Here is a 24,465-nt window from a genome sequence, read left to right as displayed (position 1 = left end):
ACTCCTCTTATTATTTTACTAATATTATTATCAACGTAGAACATATTGAGTAGTACAGCTCTGATTCATATTATCAGTCTACAGGTAAATACTGACTCATTAATTTTTTTCTTTTGTGTTTGTGTACTATAAATAAGTCACTATAAATACACATCATAAAATAATAACCATGTCAGCATTATTTAAAAAAATAAAATAATTCGGAAAGCTATGTGGGTTATGACACATTTATGGCTCCCAGCTTCAAAGTGTATGTCATGGGTATTTCTTGAGTGAAACTTTTAACCAGAAAAAATTATATTGTTGTTATGAAGAAAAATATTAAATCAAAATTTGGCATAACAAGAAGTTCCGGAAATGGAAGGAAATCCGCTGCTGCAAGCTGTATTCAAATAGTGAAAGATGTTTCTAATGTCCAAATGTGAATGAATCGAATCTTAACCAGAGGTTTACTGCTGATAATAAAGAGGAAAGGCACCAAACCAGAGATGTCGAAACTGTGGCCAGATAGCTACAAATAAACCTACTACTTCAGGGAAAGTAAGATACTTGTTTTGTGTATCTTACTTGTATTCAGAGAAAAATGATAAATAGCGGTGAAGAGTGTTTCACCTTCCCTTCATTGTTATTTATCATATATTTATCTATATATAAAAAAATAATTACTGCAATCCAAATGATAGACACCATCACCCCATTTTCAGAAATACAGCCGTACACCAAATTTGTGGACATTTCATAATACGGAATATTAAAACCAACGTACACACAGAGAGAGAGAGAGAGAGAGAGAGAGAAAAAAACTAATATCAGATATTTTTGGTAATTTTTGTATTAAAAAAAAAAAAAAGTAAATTTAAGTTACATACATATTTATTGATAAATTTAAATTTCTCTCTTAGATAAATATATATACAGGACTTTTTTTTCAGCCAGAATGTGTTGAACAACATTCTGGAAGTTAAAAAATATTTATTTTTTAACTATTTATTATTTTTTTAATAACAAAAAATCATACATTTAAAACAAAAATTATTTATTATTACTAAGCTCTTGGAGGGTTGTGCATCAGCAGAGTTAAGAGTTGAGAGTTAAGCTAGATGCACAGCTTGATTTTGTGACCCATCTACTGAAGCATTTACCAATCACAATGCTTAATTAACAATAAATTCATTTATAATAATTGATTATTATTTATTAATTAGTTAATTAATAAAACCATGGCATATTCAGGACATCATGACTCATGATACATAAATTGCAATATGAAATATGATAACATGCTATTACCATGGAAATTTTTATAAAAACATTTTGATTAATAATTAAATAATACCCATTAAATCAGTTTTGTGCAATTTACTATGCAATTCATGCATTAAAAATCTGTAGATAAAGGAACCACTAGGTGGCAGTGATCCCGGTGTACTGATGTGGGATCTACTTAAAATGTAACTACCATCATGGTTAAAGGGAAGGGTTTTTGCCTTCAATAAAGGTGACTACAGTGGTCTCAGACAGTTTTTAAATTCTATACAGTGAGACCAACTGATGATGTTACCAACAGCAAATTCTAAATAGGAAGCATTTAAGGAATTAATATTGGAAGCTACTACGCTTTTCATGCCACTAAGAAATACTATTCAAGGTTTAGGCATAATGGACATCAGATGAACTAATGACACTTGTAGTAGACAAGAAAAATTCATGGGATGCATATAAATTATCAAGCGACACAGAAGCCTATGGTAGATAAAAGCTAGTCTGTAATCAAGTGGCAAAGGAAGTTGGGCAAGTGAAGGCAGATTACAAAAAATCTTTAGCAAAAGGATGCAAAGAAAACAGCAAAGACTTCTTTACTTATGTAAACTCTTGAAGGAAAGGTAGGAATCAGATTGGTCCACTTGATATCGATGGTTCAAATGTTGATGATCCTGCTCAGGTAGCTGACAAACTGAATGAGTATTTTGCATCTATATTCACACGTAAGGAATTCTGTAGGGAAGTGGAGGTAACAAGTTTATCAAATTCTAATTGGAAGCTAAATGATTTTGTAATAACTGAGAGGAAAGTGGAGGAGAAATTGTTGAAGTTAAACGTAACAAAGGCACGTGGGGTGGATGGGATATATCCAGTTATATTAAAGGAGGTAGCAAAGGAAGTAAGCAAACTCTTAGCTATTATTATGAGAGCATACTTGGATTCGGGAGAGGTCCCAAGGACTGGAGATGTGTAAATGTATCCCTAATTCAGAAAGGGGGATCAAAGGGTAACATGAGTAATTACAGACCTGATAGTTTAACTTTGGTTCTGAGAAAAATAACAGAGTCACTGGTTAAAGAAGCACTACAGGATCATCTAGACAAGACTTAACTGCTTTAGCATTAGCATTAGTAGAGGCATATGATGCAAGAAAGCAAGCTTATTCAGCATCAGCCAAAAAAAAAAAAAAAAAAAACACACCACTCCCATTTCACCCCTCCGTTCATTCGAAATACCTGTCCAGTTGAGCCTTAAATTTGTTTAGGCTATCAACTTCAACAACAATTGATGGAAGTCAACCAACCACCCGCTGGCCAAAGGCAAATTTCCGCACATCTATCCGACATCCGTCCTTCCTCAATTTGAATTTATGCCCTCGGAGGTGATTATTCTGAGCAAGAGGAAGAATCCCATTGGCATTGAGCATGCTCAAACCATTCAAAGCCTTATACATCTCTATCAGATCACCTCGCCGGTGCCTAGTCTCCAGACTCTGTAATTTGCAAAACTTAAGCCTTTCTTTGTAAGAGCAACCCTTTGTTCCATTCATTAATCTTGTTGCCCTTCTCTGTACTCGTTCCAGCAGCTCTACATCCTTCTTGAAATGAGGCTTCCAGACCTGTATACAGTACTCAAGATGTGGCCTAACCATTGCCTTATACAAGGGAATAATCACCTCCTTATCCCTGCTAGAAATATTCCTGTATATCATTGACAAGACACCATGAGCTACTCTTGCAGCTCGTCTGCACTGCTCAGAGAACGTCATATCTGCCTGCACAATTACCCCCAGGTCCTTTTCATTCTCCACCACTGTCAGTGTAGTACCGCAGAGTTGATACATTGCTCTGGGTTTACTGTTTCCCATATGTAGTACTTTACATTTGTCAATGTTAAACTTCATTTGCCACCTCTCAGCCCATCTGTTCAACCTATCCAGATCCTGTTGCAGCAGCATAGCGTCAGTAGTGTCCTTAACAGCCCTGCCAACCTTTGTATCATCTGCAAACTTGGACATTAAACTTGATATACCATCATCAATATCATTCATAAACACCGAAAACAACAACGGACCCAACACTGAACCCTGAGGAACTCCACTAATAACATTAGTCCACGTTGAGCAGTGTCCATTGATTACCACTCTCTGTCTTCTGCCACTCAACCATCCCCTTATCCATAGCAGCAATTTGCCTCCAATGCCACACTGCTCCAATTTGTGCAGCAGTCTTCCATGTGCAACAGTATCAAAAGCCTTTCTAAGATCCAAATATATAATATCAAAGTTATTCCCTGCATCCAGTTCTTTTGTGACTACATCATAGTATCCAATCAAATTGGTCAGGCAAGACCTGCCCTTAACAAAACCATGCTGCGTCTGAGCTATAACTGAATTCTTGTCTAGATGATCCTGCCGTGCTTCTTTAATCAGTGCCTCCATTAATTTTCCTGGAACAGAAGTTAAACTAACAGGTCTATAATTACTTGTGTCAGCCTTTGATCCTCCTTTGTGAATTGGGGTTACATTTGCACATCTCCAGTCTATGGGTACCTCCCAAGTCCAAAGAAGCTCTCATAATTATGGCTAGGGGTTTGCTTACTTCCTTTGCTGCCTCCTTTAATATAACTGGATAGATCCCATCCACCCCAGGTGCCTTTCTTATGTTTATCCTCAACAATCTCTCCTCCACTTTCCTCTCAGTTATTACAAAATCATCTAGCTCACTGCCAATGTCTACTTTACCTACGTCATTCTCCTTCCTGAATAACTCCTCATGCGTGAATGTAGATGCAAAATACTCGTTTAGATTGTTAGCCACCTGAGCAGGATCCTCAACTGTTGAACCATCAATATCCAGTGGACCAATCTGATTCATCCCTTTCCTTCTTGAGTTTAAATAGGTAAAGAACTCTTTTCTGTTTTTCTTTGCATCCTTTGCCAAAGATTTTTCGTAGTCTGCCTTTGCCTGCCTAATCTCCTTTGTGACTTGGTTACAGACCAACTTATATCTATCATAGGCTTCCATGTCACCCATTAATTTGTATGTATTCCATGCATTTTTCTTCTCTGCCACATGTCTCATTAGTTTCATCTGACAACCACTTAGGCCTAAACCTTGAACAATATTTCTTAGTTGGTATGTAAAGCCTGGTAGCTTCCAAGATTAGTTTCTTGAATGTTTCCCATTTTGAGTTTGCTGTTGGTAACAGAAGTTGGTCCCACTGTATAGAATTTAAATACTGTCTCAGACCATCATAGTCGCCTTTACGAAAACAAAAAAACCCTTCCCTTTACCTCTGATGGTAGTTACCTCCTTGAGTAAATCCCACTTCAACACACTGTGATCACTGCCACCTAGTGGTTCATTTATCTGCAGATTCTTAATGCATGAAGAATCACTACTGATAATCAGATCAAGAGTATTGCTCCCTCTTGTTGCCTCACGAACATGCTGATGTAGAAAACAATCATCCAATAAATCCACAAAAGCCTGGCTAGTGTGTGAGTGACCAACCCACAAATTCCAGTCAATATCTGGGAAATTAAAATCCCCCATTATAAGACTCTCTGATTTCTTGCATCAAATTTCTTGCATCAAAGTTTACAGTTCAGACACAGCATGGGTTTATTAAGTGGAAGTTTTGTCTGAACAATCTGATTGGATTCTACAATGTGGTCACAAAGGAACTGGCTGCAAAAAGTAATTTTGATATCATATACTTGGGTTTCAGGAAAGCTTTTGATACTGTTGCACATGGAAGACTGATGTACAAATTGGAGAGGTATGGCATTAAGGGCAAGTTGCTGCTTTAGATAAAGGGATGGTTGAATGGGAGGAGAAGACAGAGTAGTAATCAATGGACACTGCTCTTTGTGGACTAATATTACCAGTAGAGTCCCCCAGGGTGTTGGGCCCATATCTTCATCAATATCAATTATATTGATGAAGACATATCAGGCTTAATGTCCAAGTCTGTAGACGATATGAAGGTTGGCAGGGTTGTTAATGACAGTATGCTACTGCAACAAGATATACAAAAGTTAGGCAGATGGGCTGAGAGGTGGCATTAACATTGAATTGACAAATGCAAAGTACTGTGTATGGGTAGCAGTAGCAGTAACTCCAGAGTAATGTACCAACTGTGCAGTACTACTCTGAAGGTAGTGGAGTATGAAAAAGACTTGGAGGTAATATTGCAGTCAGATATGAAGTTTTCTGAGCAATGCAGGAATTTTGCTAGCAGGGATAAGGAGGTGATTATCCCTTTGTATAAGGCAATGGTCAGGCCCCACCTTTAGTACTGCATACAGGTCTGGAGGCCTTATGTAGAGCTGCTGGAATGAGTACAGAGAAGGGCAGTGAAATTGGTTTAAATTCTGCAAATTGCAGCATCTGGATACTAGGCACTTGTTACCTGATTCGTGGGGCATAAATTCAAATTGAGGGAAGATAGTTGTGAACAGATGTGCAGGAATTTGTCTTTAGCCAGCAGGGGGTTGATTGCTTCTATCCGTCATAGTGGAAGTTGATAGCTTAAATAAATTCAAGGAAGAACCAAACAAACGTTTGGAGCAAATGGATGTTTGAAATGGGAAATTTTTTATTTTTATTTTTTGGCTGATGCTAGATAAGCTTGTTTTCTTGCATCATATGTCTCTACTAATGCTAATGCTTATCAGTGCTTATGATACCCATTATTTAAAAGCATCACTGGGGAACGAGAATACGTATTGTTAATTGTGTTAAGCATGATATTACTGAAGTGCAAAATGGAGGAAGAGGTGACTTTATTAAACACACTGTAGGGTGAACAGCAAAAGTAACAGAAGCCAAAATGTTAAAAAAAAATAATATTAATAATAAAATAATATAAGAAAAAAATAATTTTTTTTCTGGAGATCTAAAAAAAAAAAAAAAACAGCATGCAGACTAATTGCTTAACAATTTGTATGCTGAATGCACCAAATTTTTGAATTTGGTGCATTCAGCACCATGATTTTTCTAAAAAAATTTCTAGGGGAGGACCCATAGACCACTCCTTTTATATTTTAAAAAAATAGCCCAGTGCACACACGCACACGCACACACACACACACAAATTGTGCATTGTCTCTGAAAAAAAAAATTAATTTCTTATGCATATTTTATACAAACTGAATTTCCTATCATTTTAAAAAAATTCATAATGCATCACAATGTTGCTGCTGCAGCTAAAGCCTGGCTGCTTTGTATTTGAAACATGCTCTCTTGTTTTGGAATGGATGTGTCTGTGGAATGCACCATGTATTTTTAAACTAAGCTTATAAAAAGCCATTGTTTAGATTTAATTCTGACTGATGTACAGTCAGATCTCTCTTTAATGAACTGTCATATAGCGAATTTCTGTGCATAGCGAACTTTTTTATTTCCCCTTGGTCATTACATTGAAAATAGTTTCTGTATAACAAAGAAAATTTCCATATAATGAACTGATTTTGAGAGACGTGGGTGCACATTGTTCGCACCTCTGGCCTTCAGGCGATAAAGCTGATGCTGTAGAATTAAGAATTAAGATCTAAAAGAATTAGGAATCCCTTTAGCTTTTAAAAGCTACAGGAATTAATTCCACAAATTAAGAGCTGAAACATTCTACAATTTAGTGGTGCCCATAAAACCCTGCAGGAGGAAACTGGCCAACCATGGTGTGGGATAGAAAAAGATGAAAGGTTTTGGGAGAGGCCTTGCCCAGCAGTGGGTCAGCAATGGCTAAAAAGAGAGGTAAACCTAACCTTTAGTTCTATGCACTCCTGTACCGAGAAGTCATGCGGGTCAACTGCTATCTATGTCTCTATAGCCAATGGCTCTAGTTAACCTGTGTTCTGCTGTAAGCACCCTATTACAGAATTAGGAGAGAGTTATTTTCCTTTATCCTGGAAATTCATCTGTTGTTTCGAAGAAATGGGTCATCGGCACTTTCACTAAATTTCATCTGTCTCTGTTTACGTGGTAGGTACAAGTGGATCCTAAATCAGTTTTGTTTTAGCTGCTGTGCAAGTAAGTTTATAGTGTCTAAGAGCAAATCCTTGAGTGTAGTGTGAAAAAGTGAAAGTGCTTAATAGTGTAGATCGGGGCATTAAAAAAAAAGAAAAGAAAAGAAATTGCTTTAAAATTTGATATTCCTACCAGTAGTGAGTAAATCATTCTGAAAAACTGCATTTCGATTTTCAAACTGTTTGAGGAAATGGGACCCAGTCAGAAGAATGCAAAATTATGCCTTTGTGAAGATGTAGATGAAGCAATTTGAGACCAAAATGTGCCAATATCAGGGCCATTAATAAAATAAAAGGCTATGGAGTACGCATCTTTCTGGGGCATAAAACATTCCAAGCCAGTTCTGGTTGGCTGGAGAAATTTAATCTCTGGCCAACCGAGTAAGAAATTTAATCTCCAGCCATTCGAGTAAGCCAACCAGAAATCTGGTTGGCTTACTCGAAAAAGTTATTTCTGATGAAAGTGGAATTGCAATCAAAGAAGATTGTACCCATTGGAAAGAAACAGTTTTGAAAAAAAATTATGGAGGACTAAGAGCCCAAAGATATATTCAACATTGATCAAACATGTCTTGTTTTTTAAATGTTTGCTGAACAAGATATTGACTCCAACACTTTTAAATGTGATAAATGTGTAGGTGGTAAAAATAGTAAGGAGAAAATTAGTCTTGGTTGGTGCAAATATGGCTGGTAATAAAAAACTGAAGCTTTTGGTAATAGGCAAAAGTAAACAACTCCAATGTTTCAAAGGAGAAAAGCCGTTACAGTTGGACTTCAACTACAACAAAAAATCTTGGATGACAAGTGAAAACTTTGAGCAGTGGATTTAAAATTTTGATAAAAAGATGACAAAATAAAACAAAAATCGTGTTGAATGTTGACAACTGCACTACCCACCTTCACTCGGTAATTTCGAAACTTACAAGGGTGAAGCTTGTTTTCCTCCCTCCAAATACCTCGTCTAAACTGCTGCTAATGGGCCATGGATTTGAAAATGCACTACCAAAGGCACATACTGAAAAAATTATACTGAGAATAGAAACCAACCAACCTATAGATTTGCGATGTGCATATCAGAGGTGGTGAAAGTGTGGAGTCAAGAAGTGAAAGAAATAATGATTAAGAATTGTTTTGCAAAAGTAAGTTTTGCTAAAATGCCAATTAACAGTGATGAGAGGAATGAACTACTACAAGACATTGAGCAATCTTGGGAAGAGTTCCAAGCGAGGTGTGCTCAGTGGAGAAACTGTTCTTGACGAATTTTTAGGAGTTGATAATGATGTCATAGTAGCTGAATATCCAAGTGACTCCAACATTTTTGGAGTGTATTTAAAGAACTAGTGACAATATTGATGATGAGTTGGATTAAAATGAGGGCAATATTAAAACTTCCAAACAAGATATGTTGGCAGAATTTGAAACTTTGCATCGAGGCCTTCAGTGGGAAGAAAATGTGCCAGAAAATATATTAGAGTGTTTAAACAAATGCAAACATTTTTATGAACGGCGTACAGTAGAATCCAGTGTATAACAAAAAATAACCAAATATTTTATGACATAATTCTTAAAAGTGTACTAATACACTGTACGCACCATGTAAGTAATCATTTCTTAATATGTATGTATTAATAAATTAACTGTTTTAAAATGTTAGAAAATTTATTCAATCCCATTTATTTCTGATTTATTTCCCATCTTTTACTATATTTATGAATTTACAATATTTTTCACTGTTTCAAGGTCACATTTCTTTATAACGAAATTTCTGTTTAACAAATTTTTTCAAGGGAACGATTGATTTCATTATATAGAGGTCCGACTGTATTTTAATTTTTAATCTTAAACTTTCTGTATCCTATAAATGTATTATGCTGCATTTATATTGTACCAGATGTTAGGCCTCAACAATTGTACTTGCTAGATATGTTAATTGTCTCTAAGATAATTGAAAGACACAGGAAATGTAAATCCTATTACTAAGTTACACTTAGTAATAGGATTTACTAATCCTAATTTAATGGTATTAAATGTAACTACCATTACTAAGTGTAACAAAGGTAAATGTAAGTATTTACATTTACCTTTGTTTAGAACTGTGAATTATATCTAATTCTACTGATGTCTAATTAGTTGGATGTTTTAATGTATAAAAACTATCTGTATTATGATCATCCTAAACTGTTTGCAAACCATGTTTCACTTGAAGAATCAAATACTGGCAACTGCTAAACTAAAGGAAACACTATTCATCTAACTTTGTAACTTGCTAAACATATATTTACCTCTATATCATGACTGGAATGCATTGCTCCTTAGAATATTACAGCTGGTAATGGGGGAATTTTAATGTTAAGAAAGCTGGAATTTTTAAAAATTACTTGTTGAGAAGAAGTAACTGTAATGCTGCTATGCTAGAATAATATTTAGCAGACATAATTATCAAAGTTCAGTTAAGTAAGCTGATGCTTCAAAAGTTTTGCATAACGTAGATTTTCATTTCTGTTTAAGTTTTGAATGTGCACAAGATTGCTTTTATTTTGGTGTGCTGATTTCCTTCTATTGAAAAGGAATGTTTCAATCACTCCTATGAAAAGTGTTTATTCCCAAAAATAAAGGTTTGAAAAATATGTTCTAATATCATGTACATATGATCACAGTCATTAATTATTCTTGAAATGAAGAAAAGGAAAGCTACTTTATTTGTTCTCTTGAGTGGAAGAATGGAGAATTTTCTTCTAAAGATAAACTCTGCAATTAAGTGCTGTTAACTCTTGCAATTGTTCTATAGCAATTAGAAGCAATAAACTGGATAACTGGAATATTTCACTTGAATGTTATTAGCATTAACATGAGAAGTTTTTGGCTGATGCTGTATAAGCATCAGCCAAAAAAAAAAAAAAAAAAAAAAAAACCCTTCCCATTTCACATATCTATTTGCTCCAAAAGTTTGTCCAGTTCTTCCTTGAATCAAATTAAGCTATCAATTTCAGTGAGAAGTTTTTATGTTTAAACACCTTGCCAGAGCACTGATAGTTGAGTATGTATATACAATATACATAAGATATTGTATCTTATGTTTGTGTTTCGTTTTAGAAAAGAAGAAATCACAAGGGCAAAAATTAGGGAGGGCACTCAGATTCTCGTGTAGTTAATATCTGACATTCCAGGGGAATGTCAGATATTAACTACAGACAGGGAAATATGCATTATCAATGAGATTTGTTATCTCATTTTATGAAATGGACAAATGTGGGAAAATTACCATACATCAGGTAAAATATACCAGTGGAATAAGAGAGTGTAAAAAGGTGGCAAAAAAACAGGAATTAAGTTATAAATTAGGTTTAGAATTAAAATTTAAAACTGGAATAATAGAACATCCAAATATATAATACATGTTTTTAAAAATTTTAATAACTTGAAATATTTTGAGTTAACAAGAATTTCATTATTTTAAATAGGATCTAGCCATTATCCCCAAACTCACATCTTAATCCTTTCATTAATGAGATTGCCAAAGATTATTGTTGTTATTTGGTTTTTAGGAGCATTAGCAATTAAGGCCATATTGCTCCGGGGATATGTGGTGGTCATTCCCTGACCTTTCCGCAGCCTCTGTATTTGGTGGTCACGGGCTTGAACTCCGGTCTAATCAAGAAGCATGTGCTAGGCACTGCTGCTCCTGCCTATGGAGGCGCCTTTGCCAAAGGTGTGTGCATTCATGATAGTGACATTTTTGCTACAGATGGCTTTGTGGAGGAAATTTGTGTGAGGAATTTTTAAAAAATTAAAAATGAAAACTCTGTACCTAAAAATTTTTAAATATTAATTTGTCCTTATCTTGATCTGACTGTCCTAACATTAGAGGGAAATTATTTCCAAAAATCAAATCAGAAATAAAAAATAATAATAATAAAAAAGCATCAAAAAATTCCTACACTTATGACCATTATTACTTTTTCATGTAATGATATATTCTATATTTATTTATAATTTAATTCAATTTCAACAATTTCTAAATCTGAATTCCGAAGAATTTAAAATCAGACAACAACAGGGGACAAATGCAATCTCCTTTGATTTTTCAAAGTTTTTTTTAAGCAGCCAACCATTACAACTGTTCTAATATTAGTTGGAAACACAAATAAGAGACGGTATCCAGTACTGTAAAATTTCAAAACAATTTGTACGTTAAATGATGCATTATTTAAATCATATATGACACGACTTTGTACAATGTAAATTTACCTGCATACACTCCAGAGCCCACACAAAAAACATAAATTTATATATATATTCCAGAAGGGGTTAGTTAGTTAGTTATTTCGTTTTTAGGAGCATTAGCAATTAAGGCCACATTGCTCCGGGATATGCGTTGGTCATTCCCTGACTTTTCCGCATCCTCTGTATTTGGTGGTGACAGGCTCGAATCCCGGTCTAATCAAGAAGCGTGTGCTATTCACTGCTGCTCCTTCCCACCTGGCTATGGAGGCGCCTCAGAAGGGGTTAAAAAGGTTTTATGATGCCAAGTACTGAATCTTAAGCTGGATGAATATGGTATCTGGCAACTCTCTCACCATCTCAAGTTCAGTATTGTACACAAATCTGGGCTTTATACCTTGGAGGCTTCAATTAGTATCAAAATGTATGCACGCTCTCTATTGACGAGGATGTCAAAGTTTGCAGATGATACAAAAGTTGGCAGGGTTGTTAATGACAGTAATGGCAGTGTGCTACTGCAACAGGATCTAGAAAATTTGGGCAGATGGGCCTATAGTACTTAGTACCGTGGCAACTGAAGTTTAACATTGACAAATGCAAAGTACTGCATATGGGTATAAGTAACCCCAAAGGAATGTACCAACTGTGTGGTACTACACTTAGGGTGGTAGAAAATGAAAAAGACCTGGGAGTAATTGTGAAGTCAGTTATGAAGTTTTCTGAGCAATGAGGACAGGCTGCCAGACCAGGTCATGGGGTTTTGTCAATGATATACAGGAATTTTGCTAGCAGGAAAAAGGCGGTGATTGTCCCTCTGTATAAGGCAATGGTCAGGCCATGCCTTGAGTACTGCGTACAGGTCTGGAGGCCTCATTTTAGGAAGGGTGTAGATTTGCTTGAGCGTGTACAGAGAAGGGCAACAAGATTAGTGAGGGGAATGAAGGGATCCACTTACCAAGAGAGGCTTAAGTTCTGCAAATTGCAGCAGCTGGAGACTAGGCACCTGCAAGGTGATCTGATTCTTCCACTTGTTCAGATTACGAACCTAAGGGGACATAAATTCAAATTGAGGAAAGACAGCTGTAGAATAGATGTGTGGAAATTTTCCTTTAGCCAGTGGGTGGTTAATTGCTGGAATAAACTTCCATCTGTTGTTGTGGAAGTTGATAGGTTAAATAAATTTAAGGAGGAACTGGACAAACATTTAGAGGGAATGGTTGTGTGAATTTTTTTTTTTTTTTTTTTTTGGCTGATGCTACATAAGCTCAAATGCTTGCTTTCTTGCATCACATGCCACGATTACTATTACTCTCACCAAACTTATTACTGGAAAAATGGTTCCCCCCGTTAACATAATGGAAGTATTTAGACAATATAAAGGATGTCTGTGGCATCCTAAGAAAAATAGAGAACCGTAGGCCACCCATTAGGATGAAACTTACCCATTAGGATGAAACTTACAAGTATTTTTTTCCTTTCACTTTTTTGTTCCCAGCTAGCCTCTTAAGCATCGTAAATGAATAAGGATTGGATATGGATGAATTTGCTTAAAAAAATTCGTACAGGGAGAGGATAACTGAGAGCTTCCACTATCTCCATCTAATGTTTCCCAAGGTTAAGGGAAAGACAGCTCTCCAAGGTCTCTATGTGAAAGGCTTGTCAATATTGTTCTCCATATATAAAAGTGTTTCAAGATGTTATTTATAATTAGCTTACTGGATGTCAAAATGGTATACAAAATAATGTGATTTGTAAATTGAACTATAAATATTTTATATTAAAAATAATTAGATAATGCTAGGTGGTGGATGACTCTCATCAACCGGTGCAATACCACCACTTTGCTTATTGCAGGCTTGAAGTGGTGAAACTCATGTTTAGTCTCTAGAGCAAAGTTTCCGGCATACCCCCCCCCCCATACTTCTCTTTCAACCCATGCACGGTACTAAGTACTATAGGTTTCGATACCTTTCGTGTTTGGGGTTTTCATGAAAAAAAAAAAAAAATGAGACTGTATCTATAAATACCATTAGACATAATAATAAGTTCATTTTACTTCAATTTTTTCAATGTTTTCTGTTTTCCATAATGATTTTGCATCCATTAGGTTCCTATATGTCCCTATGTAGCTATGGAAAATATGTATATATATAAATGATTTGCTAGATTTGTATCAAGGTTATAAAAACAAATGTACACCTGCCTAGCTGCAGTAGTTCAAGGAGAATCCTTTCTGAGGGCTTAAGACAGAGGCATTCATTCATTTAAATTCTTTTTAGCTGAAAATATTTTAAATATTTTAGGGGATTTTTTTTTTTTGGATAAGCTATTTTTAGGAGAAAAATTCACTTTTCATATACCAGAAAGACTAAATTGCAGTGGTTCAAGTTAACAAGGTCTGCTGTATTCAAATCACATTATTTACAGATTCAAAAAAAAATTTACAGCAGTATTAAAAAAAAAAAAAAAAAAAGAAAAGAAAAGCAAAGAATAACAAACCTAAAATCACCATTATATGGTTCAAAGGTGAATGGCATCATTCCAGTGGTTCCTGAGTTGGAGGGCAGAGGTAGCCTTTTCACAAATTCCATATACTGCATTCCGGGTTCATATAGTCTACTGCTTTCACACAATGTCTGAAACTAAATTGAATATTTAATTATTCCAAGTGTTCCAGTGAAGTGCATAGTTTTTAATACTACCACTAAAATAACAAAAATTTATTATTTTCACTGAAGAAATGAAAATTAATTGCTAAAAAAGTTTTCTCTTCCATATCCATTAGTGAAGAAAAAATACTTGCAGTATCAGTATCCAAGATCTGCATTTTTCAAAGGAATAATCTTAAAATGTTTTACATAAATTAAAAATTACTGAGGCTGAGTCTTAATACATATTTGAGATGAAAATATGTTTCGGAAACATATTTTAGTCTGAAATAGCATGTGTCCTGAAATAAATATACACATTTGAGTTCAAACATTATAAACACTTACCTAATAGTGGGCATGTCCTCCTTTTTGCAACAATACAACTGTCACATGGTGAGGCATGGACTCTATAAGACCTCTGAATGTTGCAGGAGATATGTTGTACTGTGGCACCAGGATTGTGTCCCGCAGACCTGTGATAGTCCATGGTAGGATTCAAATGCCAGATCTGTCAGTCCTTGTAATCCCAGAGATGTTCCATGGGATTTGTATTTTAAGAAATTGGCTGAAAAAAAAGCACATGGAACAACTCCTGAAAAATACCAGCAGTGTGTATTAGCCTGCTGGAAATCCTGCCATCCACACAAGAAGAGGCATACTTGGTCAGCCGCAATGGGTAGGTAGTTTTTAGCATTTAGAGTGCAGTCTAGGGCATAAGAGCTCAAAGAGAGTCACAGAAAATCATCCCCTATACCAAAACACTTGATACCGCCTGCCTGTTTCCATTGGATCATGACATTGGAGTGTTTCCTCTTTACATTTTGTTGCTGTACATTCCATCTACCAAATAGCAAGAAATGTGATTCATTGGCAATAGGTGGCTGTAAACATGGATATATTGACCAGGTACTTACTCTGGGGATCCAAATGGATGAGGGCTCGTTGGATTATGGTCTTGGAAACACTGCTGGTCATCCCCTAGTGAATTTAAAGTCCATGGTCAGTTGTTCCACTGTTTTCCATCTATCAGCTCACACAGGGTGAGGCATCCTACATTCAACATGACCATCAATGAGGTGTGGGTCTGGTGACTGCTTTTCTGTCCACTGTCTGTGCACTCTTGGAACACCTTAATAAGAGCACTCCACAAACAGCCAACAAGATTCACGGTTTCTGTAATACTGCCCCTTCAATTAGTACTCAACAATCATCCCTCTTTCAAAGTGCATCAGATCATGTCCCTTGCCCATGTCAATCAAGTCCTGCTGGACTGCATGCCACAAGCCTGCAATATCACATTTACTTGTTCTCACTCTGACATGTGCCACCAAGTAGGAACAAAAGATGATTAATATAATTTTAAGTATTTTTCACCAACCGTATGTTGAAATGACAAAATAAAACGAAAGCCAAAATTTGATAACTTTATAATTAAGCTTACAATAAATTACTATTTACAGTGGATATAAAACAATTAAAATATCATAAAATAAAATATACCAGGTTAAAAGCGATAAAATATCTGTAAAACAAATAAAATATCATAAAATACAATAAAATATACCAGGTTAAAAGCGATAAAATATCTGTAAAACAAATAAAATATCATAAAATACAATAAAATATACCAGGTTAAAAGCGATAAAATATCTGTAAAACAAATAAAATATCATAAAATACAATAAAATATACCAGGTTAAAAGCGATAAAATATCTGTAGCTTTCAAAGACTCTGCCTTCTTTCTCAACAGTATGCTTCTTTACTTTACAGTGCATCTTTAAATACCCGCAGGTTCATGGCACATGTCACGTGCACTGTTCTCGTGCGTGTTGGAACCTGAAGTGGCTCGGGAGCTCATCAGGTGGAATCGTTCATCACCTCTAAGGATCACTGTCTGAAAGAGGGGATCAATGGAACTAATCCGCAAGCTCTCGAGCCACTTGCGGTCCCAAAATACCTGCCTAGGTATTGACCGGGCACATATTTTGCGCCCGGCCAATAATAACTGCTTCGTCTGGGAAGATATGGTGCTGCTTCTCCTAAAAGTGTTCGGTCACGGCGGATTTTCCGTAGTCCGCATTCCTTATCGCCTTTGTGTGCTCCCCCAGACGATCCTTGAGACGCCACTTTGTTTCCCCCACAATCCGGGCACTTAATGCTATAGACGACCCCACTTGTATTTTCGTTTGAAATGGGGTCTTTCACCTGTGACACGACTGTGTGCAGCTTCCAACCTGGAAGCTGCACACAGTCATGTCACAGGTGAAAGACTAGATGTGCTGTGTGCAGCTTCCGACCTGGAAGCTGCACACAGCACATCTAGTAGTTTCGTAATACCCGAGCTATACACTCGGTTAAACCCAGATAGTAGGGAATGTATGCGGTGGCTATCGGCATAAAAGACTCACCTCTTCTCTGTTCTCCTCTAATATATTTCTCTATGATCCTCTGGGGGTAGCCACACCTCAGGAGATTCGCCGTGACACGCTCATACTCTTTCTTTCTATCCTCGGAGGTACTACAATGTGACTTTGCCCTGTCTATTAGTGCTCTAATCACACTATTCTTGTGATGGTTGGCCTGAGCTAAATTATAATGTGAATTGGCCTTTACACATGGGTTTTCTATAAACTCTGGTCTTTACACACGGGCCTTCTCTGTAGACCAACACATCCAAGAACGGCAAAGCCCTCCTTCTTCTACCTCCGAGGTGAATTGTATGAACAGGGAGAAGCCATTAAAAAAATTTAACACCTCATCTTCCCTTCTCTTTTGAATAATTGAGAACATATCATCCATGTATCTCTTCCATGGATGCATAAGGAGAACCATGTCACTAAATAATCTAACCTCGAGCTCCTCCATAGCCAGATTAGCTATAATTGCACTAATGGGGGAGCCCATAGCTGCATCGTGAACCTGCTTATACATAGTGTTACAGAACACCATAGTGGTGCTTGAGAGACACAATTCTATGCCCTTACAAATATCTTCCAAACTTAGCTGTGTCCTGCTGCTTAAGGTGGTATCTCTCTGTAGGGCCATGTGTGCACATCGCACACCATGGTCAATTGGAATACATGTAAACAGAGATGTCACATCAAAAGATGTCATAATTTCATTTTCTTCTACACGCTGCTCTCTTATAAAATGTATAAAATCCTTGCTGTCCCTGACACTAAACTCGGAAAGTCCTACTAATGGTGACAACAATTTGGCCAGGAAACCGGATAGTGCATATGTGGGACTGCCTATGAACGAAACTATGGACCTGAGTGGAACACCCACTTTGTGTATTTTGGGCAGGCCATAGAATCTCTGTATTTGGCTTCTGTTACACGTAACGACCAATACTGCTCCTTAGAAATCTTATTAGTCTTTAACCAGCCCTGTACCATTCTATTAATCTGATGTTCTAGGTTCAGCAATGGATTTTTGCTAAAACATGAAGTGATTGCTAAAACATGAGGCAGTCATAATGTTTTGACAGACAGTGCATATGAGGTGTGGATTGAATGCACACATTAAACTGTTCTAAAAGATTCTAAAAACAGTCAGCAGAGGTGTCCAAAGAGATAAAGTTCAGTTTAGTGGTTACGTGTTTCTTTGTGCTCTCAACATCCTGAAATCTCTTTCCTTTGAGAGCAGTTTTCACCAGGAGAAAGAGAAAGAAGTCCAATGGTGCTGGATTGGGAAAGTAGGGTGGATGGTTAATCTATATGATGCCATGATTCATCAGAAATATCTTCATAACATTTGCAGAATGGGCAGGGCATTATCATGCAGCAAGAACCAGCTACCTTTCTCTCAAAATTGTGGCCTCACCTGGGAAATGCACTCCAATAGTTTTTGAAGCACCTGTACATAGAACGCAGCACTGACTCTCTACCCTTCAGGTACAAATTCCTTGGGAATCACACCCTGTTTGTCAAAAACCTGATTAGCACTGTCGATTCTGGACTTGTATAAACAAAACTTTTTTGGTGATAATGATTTTGAAGTCCACTGCATGCTCTGATGTTCTGTCTCTGGGTCATATGAAACACCCAACACTCATTTCCAGTAACAATATAGTCAAAGATTTTATGATTGTCTCGACAAGTTTGATTGAATTCTTTGCATGATGACAATCTTTGTTTCTTATGCTGACCAGCGAGGTTGTGTAGCACAAACTTTGAACAGGTTTTCCTTTTTCCTAAATCTTCAAGAGAATTTGATGAATCATCTTCTTACTCATATCCAACTCATCGGCCATCATTCTGAGGGCCAAATGATGAGATCTTGCCACAATGTCCTGAACTTTTGCATATTTGTCCTCATTTCCAGGGTTGATGGATTAAAACAGAAAAAAAAAAGTTATTGTGAACATCCTCACATCCGTCTTTGAACCACTAATACCATTCAAACACACTGGTATGACTTAACGTTTCATCACCATAAACAGTTTTTAACATTTCATACATTTCTGTTAATTTTCCCAGTTAAAATCAAAATTTGATATTCATTTATTGCTCCATTGCAAAATTGTGACGAAATATTAACACTACTAATGAAACTGGTTGTTACTTGGCTGCTGGTCAATCTTTTACCACCATCTGTTGGAGGAAGTTTGAACTATGACATGATGCGACATACCAATTCCATTTATTTTCATGTTCTCGAATATGATAGTAACAAAACAATACATAAATAAAGGAACTATGCCAGCAGGGAGAAGGAGATGATTATCCCATTGACGATAAGTAAGGTAAACTGCAGCCGTTATCAACCCACTGCAGGATGGAAGCCTCCTCGACGATTCACGTTGAGGACATGGACCATAATCTTCCACGGTGGTCTAGTGCGGATTGGCAGATCCCATTGAAGACTACATCTTAAGTACTGCAAACAGGTCTGGAAGCATTGCTTTAAGAAAAGTGTGGATCTCTTGGAATGGATGCAGGGAAGAGTAACCAGATTATTCAAAAGAACAGAAATGGGTAGTCTTACCATAAAAGACTTTAGTTCTGCAAATTGTAGTGTCTGAAACCTAGACATCTGAGAGGAGACCTGATTGAAGTGTTTAGGTTAAGGTTTTAAATGGATTGGGTACACTTAATGATGATGATATTTACAGCACAGACAAGGAGACATAAACTGAAACTGAAAAAGGATGACAGCAGGATACTTTTTCAAAAATTTGCTTTCAGTCAGAGTAACTGATTGTTGGAACAAACTATCATTAGATGTTATGGAAGTGGGTAGTTTGGATATATTTAAGGAAGTACGCTTGTTCATTTTGCATTTTAATTCTATTTACAAAATCTGCCAGTGGTGGTTCTAATCTGAAATGGAGGTAGGGTGGTATAAGGTGGGCAGCAAGCTGTAAAACCTTGCAAAAACCAAGGAGACAGAAAATGCAATTAATAAAAATAAGTTATTCTTTATTTTTATTTTGAAGTTGTTATCCATTGGGGAGGGGGAAGGCATCATAGTTTGGAAAAAGCTGTTATAGAAAATGTAAATGAACTAGCAGGTCCACATATCAAAACTATACCACAAATATTATAACTGTACAAATATTAAACAGTTATAATGGAGTTATAACTGTTTTGTGCAAACTCTTCTGATCATGCCTATTATCCAGATTATAAATGGAAATTTATTTATTTATAATGTAACTCGAAACACAAGCATACTAGAACCTAAGTCGTGTGCTTGTCAAGAAGAAGAAAGATACTAAAAAAAAGGCCCTGGGTGCCAAGTATATTCACAATGATATAGCATTGTATCAACCAGAAAATTGTTTAAAAATAAATAACTTTAATCTGAGAATTTAATTACATATACATATAAAATAAAAAATTAAAGACTGAGAATTGTATAAATAAATGCACTAAAAACTGTATACAACAAACTAAAATAAAATACATAAAAACAATATATAAAACATTATGAAAAGTTTTCAAGGCATTGTGCAAAAGTGAGAAATGGAAAGGGATGTGAAAGAGAAGGAGGATATTACTGTACTTGCCAGATCCTGCAAACCCAGTGCAACCTCTGCAATTCCATTGGACTATGTTTCTCACTGTTTGGATTCAAATGAATAATCTGAGTCAGCCTGCTTTTTTGAACATCTGCTTGAAGTGATCAATTTTCAGTTTCATTCTTTTTGTAAAAATAGGTTGTGTGTCCATATCATCCTCTGGCTGGATCTTCAGAATGGTTTTGTCTTGACTGGAAATTTCAGTGGTATCCATAAGGAAGGAGTCAGTATGTTTCTTCCTAAAAGAATCTGTGTTTTCTGTTTGGACAAGTTTACAGGTGTTGCATGAGCAGCAAGTAAGATTGGTGTGTTGTTAGTTCCTCTTCAGTCCATTGCTTTGAGGATTGAGGTGTAAAAGAGAGAAAGGATTGAGCCCATTCAAAAATGGAGATGCTTGGTGAAATTAATGTATCAGTCTGAACTGATACTGAATGAAATCTTTAGGAGGCTTCAGCATACATATAACTTGGCATGTGTTGTTGTAATTGTTTTCTTGCTTCTGAATACTAGACTTTCTTTTCTCTCTTGTAATTCCGGATTTTTTTTTTTTTTTTTTTTGTATTTCCACTTCTCACAAATTTTAGAGAAGGCTGGGTTACAATTGGGGCAAAGTGAAGACTGGGCATCAGTCAGCTTAGGCATGAATATACTTTGATCCACAGTTTGAACATACTGAGTTACTTTGACAGACTTTTTCAAAGAGCCCACATTTCTGATACTTATAACATCTTTTTGGGTTCAGAATGCATGGATGAATATGACAGTTGAAATACTCGGCTTTCAATGATGAAAGTTTGGCTAACTAAATGTCAGTATGATATTGGAAGTTGAAATAAGCTTGCCATATTTCTTCATCATAAATTCTCTCTGCCTGTGTGACCTTCTGATCCTGCAGTTTTTGGCAATTTTCCACCTCTGAGACATTCATTAGGTCATATTCCAAAATTACATCTTTCAAGGTGTTGAGTGTGGCAAATGGGGAGGTACCTTAACTGGCACTCCATTGAATCAGGCAAGTTTGAGAAGAGACTCAAATGTTTGCGGATGGTGGTCTCAACCAGCAGGTCACCAGATTTTAGTCTTCGAACCATTCTTGGGGTACAAATCAGCTACGTTTTCAAGACATTTCTATATAGAAATGGTGACAGATTGCATATGGGCTGGTTTGTTAAAGGATGTAGAACCAGGAAACTGGAATGTTCTACTTGGGCAGTATCCATCTTCAGTCTCTTTGGGGTTGGGATATTCATCAACCCTGATGAATATCCCAACCCCAAAGAGAATGCATGGAATTTGAATTTGCAGTCCTTAAATGGTGGAAAGCTGACACAGCCCATGTTTTCTCCTTTAGGCCCTGGGAATTAGCTTTACTGCTCAGATTTCTGGTCCTGCCATGGGGTGGCAGGAACAGTGCTACAAGGTGACCAAATGGCTGAGTTAGTTTGTTAATACTTCTAGAAAAAGAAACAGAAAGGTGGATTCCCTTTCTGGGCCTCTGCCTACTTCTTGTAGTGTGAAAGAGCTAATTTATCAATAAAGAAAACGGTAGTTGAAACAAAACAGAATCTATTCACTGAAAAGCTCTTTAGAAATAATGCATTGAGAAACATATGGAATTGCTTGGCATGAAATGATTGACACCTGGGACTAAGGAATCCCAAAGTGTTTTGAGCAAGTATCATCCAGTTATGCTATGGTTGCAAGATTACCAGAAAAGTTATAAAAAAAAAAACATGGGAGTCAGTTGAGGATGATCCAAGGTCTGGTCAATATTCTCAAGCAATCAATTCTGAAACAGTCGCCATCGTTGAAGAAAAAAATTTTAGAAAACAAAAGAATTAAAGTGCCTGAATTTAATTCTTCTGAACAATATATTATGTTCATTGTCACTTAGTGGTTCCTTTATCTGGAGATTCTTTATGCATGAAGAGTCACTGATGATGATCAAATTAAGAGTATTGCTTTCTCTTGTTGCCTCTCTAAGATGCTGGTGGAAAAAAAAAAAAAAAAAAAAACAATCATACAATAAATCTATTAAAATTCTTGTAGTGTGCGAATGACCAATCCACAGTTACACATTCACACAGCACCAGACCTTTTCTGAATAATCAAAATCTGAAAGGCAAAAATCTTGATTTTAATAATCTAGAAAAATCAATATCTGTAAAACTAAAATCACCCATTATAAGATATTCTGATTTATTAGTCCACCCAATTTGTCTGTATAGTTATTCATCATCTCACTGAAATATACTGCCTTCCTTGTTAACTAAAGTTGACAGTACTGGTAAAGTTTAAGGGGAAACTGGATAAGTACCTTCTGGCAGAGACCCTTGTCCTTTGTCTGACACAGAATACATAATAATCAAAAAAGGTGGCTCAGTCCATGTTCAGTCAGAAATTATTTCCACATAGCATATTTCCAGCCCATCACTTCCAATCTATAAGAGATACTGTGTAGCTCTGTGTATAAGTTGAATTGTATTTTTCACCTTGAAAATTCATGCTTAATTATATTCACTGTATAAGTCATTCCACATTTTTGCAGTCATCTCTCATATGCAATTTTGAATTACAGTAAAATCTGCATTAACTGTGATTTATTATACTGTTGGCAAACTATAAAGAAAGCAATAAGCATATACAGTACTCCTTTACATAAAAGTTCACGAACCCAAAAACTATATGCACAGATGACAATGTGACATCATTTCACTGATGCTAAATATATACATGGGAGGCTTTGATTATGAAATTGGGCCATTCCTTGTTGCTTGTTTGGTGTTTTATTACAAACTGGTTTCCTTTTTAAACAATGCCGTGATATGGAAGAATGTCTGCTACAAGAAATTGGCAATCTCGAAAATTTTATTTTCAAGAAGTTGAAAAGTAAACCCAAAAACAGAACTCCCAATGGATTCCAAGAACTTCCACCCCCTCCCCTTGGTGAAGAAGGTGAATGAACAAATTCCAGGTTTTAAATGGTGAGCTATAATATATATTTGTGTAAAAATATATTTGTAATCATATTGTAATACTGTAATTAGCATCTTTTTAACATTAGGCACATGCCTTTAATTTAAGATTAGAATTTTATAGCCAGCACATAGGTCATGTTTTAAAAAGTTGGCTTACACGCTTAAATATATGGTAGGTTGAAGTCACCCATAATGAGGCAATCACACTTGAATGCCTCATTATAACTTCTTTTTACTATACACCACCTCATACCACACAGATGCAACATCTACCTGAATTTGATCTAACATTGGGAACAGTCTGGTACTTTTGGAGTGCTTTTGATAAGAAGCATGATACCCAGCCTCCCACTCACCGTATCTCTACTAAACACACTGATTCACCTATTTTTTTTTTTATTGCTCTTTACAATCTTGATAGATCCTTTCTACCCAAGGCACCATGCATGCATAATAATAAAAGTTCGAGTAGATTATGAAATCCAATACATGTATTTCATATCACCTTGTATTTGTAGTATTAAAATGAGGGGGTAGTATGATCCTTCTCCCCCCCATTTTATATTCTGTTTGTTTGTATAGGTTTATTGCTTTATTGGTTGCTGTATTGCTTTGTTGGTCATTACATTATAACATCCCTAGGGATGTTATAATGTAATGACCAACAAAGAAGAAATAAAATTACTAACAGCAATGTAAAAGGCAAAAATGATATGACTATTTTTTTTAACTGGAATTAGCGATGAAATAACTGATTTTTTGAGAAGAAACAGTAAACGATCAGAACTACCAAATAATAATCAAATAAATCAATTGATCAAGATATTAAAAGTATTTTGGGAAAGCTGCTGCTTAGAAATTAAAGAATTATGAATAAAACTAGAACTAAAATTACAGATTATTTATGAAGATATTTTACATAAGATTATTTAAAATTTTCAGACAAATTATTAAGCATTAACTCTACAAATAATTCTATTTATTATCTGGCCCTGTTAACTAATGAAGTGAAATGGATTCTTGAGTGATGCAGTTACTAGGCTCCTGGTTGGGATTTTGCACTGAATTTTGTTTGAGTGTTTTTGTGCTTGATATAACCTGTTCATTGAATATATTTGAACCCAATACATCAATATAAATATATATATATTGATGTACTAAGTTCAAATTAATCTGAAAATGCCACTATGAATGCACATCTATAGTTGTCAGTGGCGACAACAAAAGCATCAAAAAAATTCCAGACATGTCGGTTGTTGTTGTTTGGGGTTTAGTGGCGCAAGAGCAGCTTCGGC

The 24,465-nt window shown here is 35.9% G+C and overlaps 1 protein-coding gene across 5 annotated transcripts in view; it reads right to left on the bottom strand.

The window, feature by feature from the left end:
• LOC150078471 (rho GTPase-activating protein 45-like) overlaps window positions 1-24,465 on the bottom strand; it is a 492,654-nt gene that overhangs the window by 172,768 nt on the left and 295,421 nt on the right. For all 5 annotated transcript variants that reach the window (XM_090385482.1, XM_090385485.1, XM_090385486.1 and 2 more), the window contains one exon: window positions 14,015-14,157. In XM_090385482.1, the coding sequence (XP_090241608.1) occupies window positions 14,015-14,157 (143 nt within the window). The remainder of the gene's footprint in view (window positions 1-14,014; window positions 14,158-24,465) is intronic.

Source organism: Mastigoproctus giganteus, chromosome 11, assembly GCF_048544385.1.
Source record: "Mastigoproctus giganteus isolate SK-2022 chromosome 11, ASM4854438v1, whole genome shotgun sequence".
NCBI classification, from domain to species: Eukaryota; Metazoa; Arthropoda; class Arachnida; order Uropygi; family Thelyphonidae; genus Mastigoproctus; species Mastigoproctus giganteus.
This window is presented reverse-complemented; position numbering and strand designations above follow the sequence as displayed.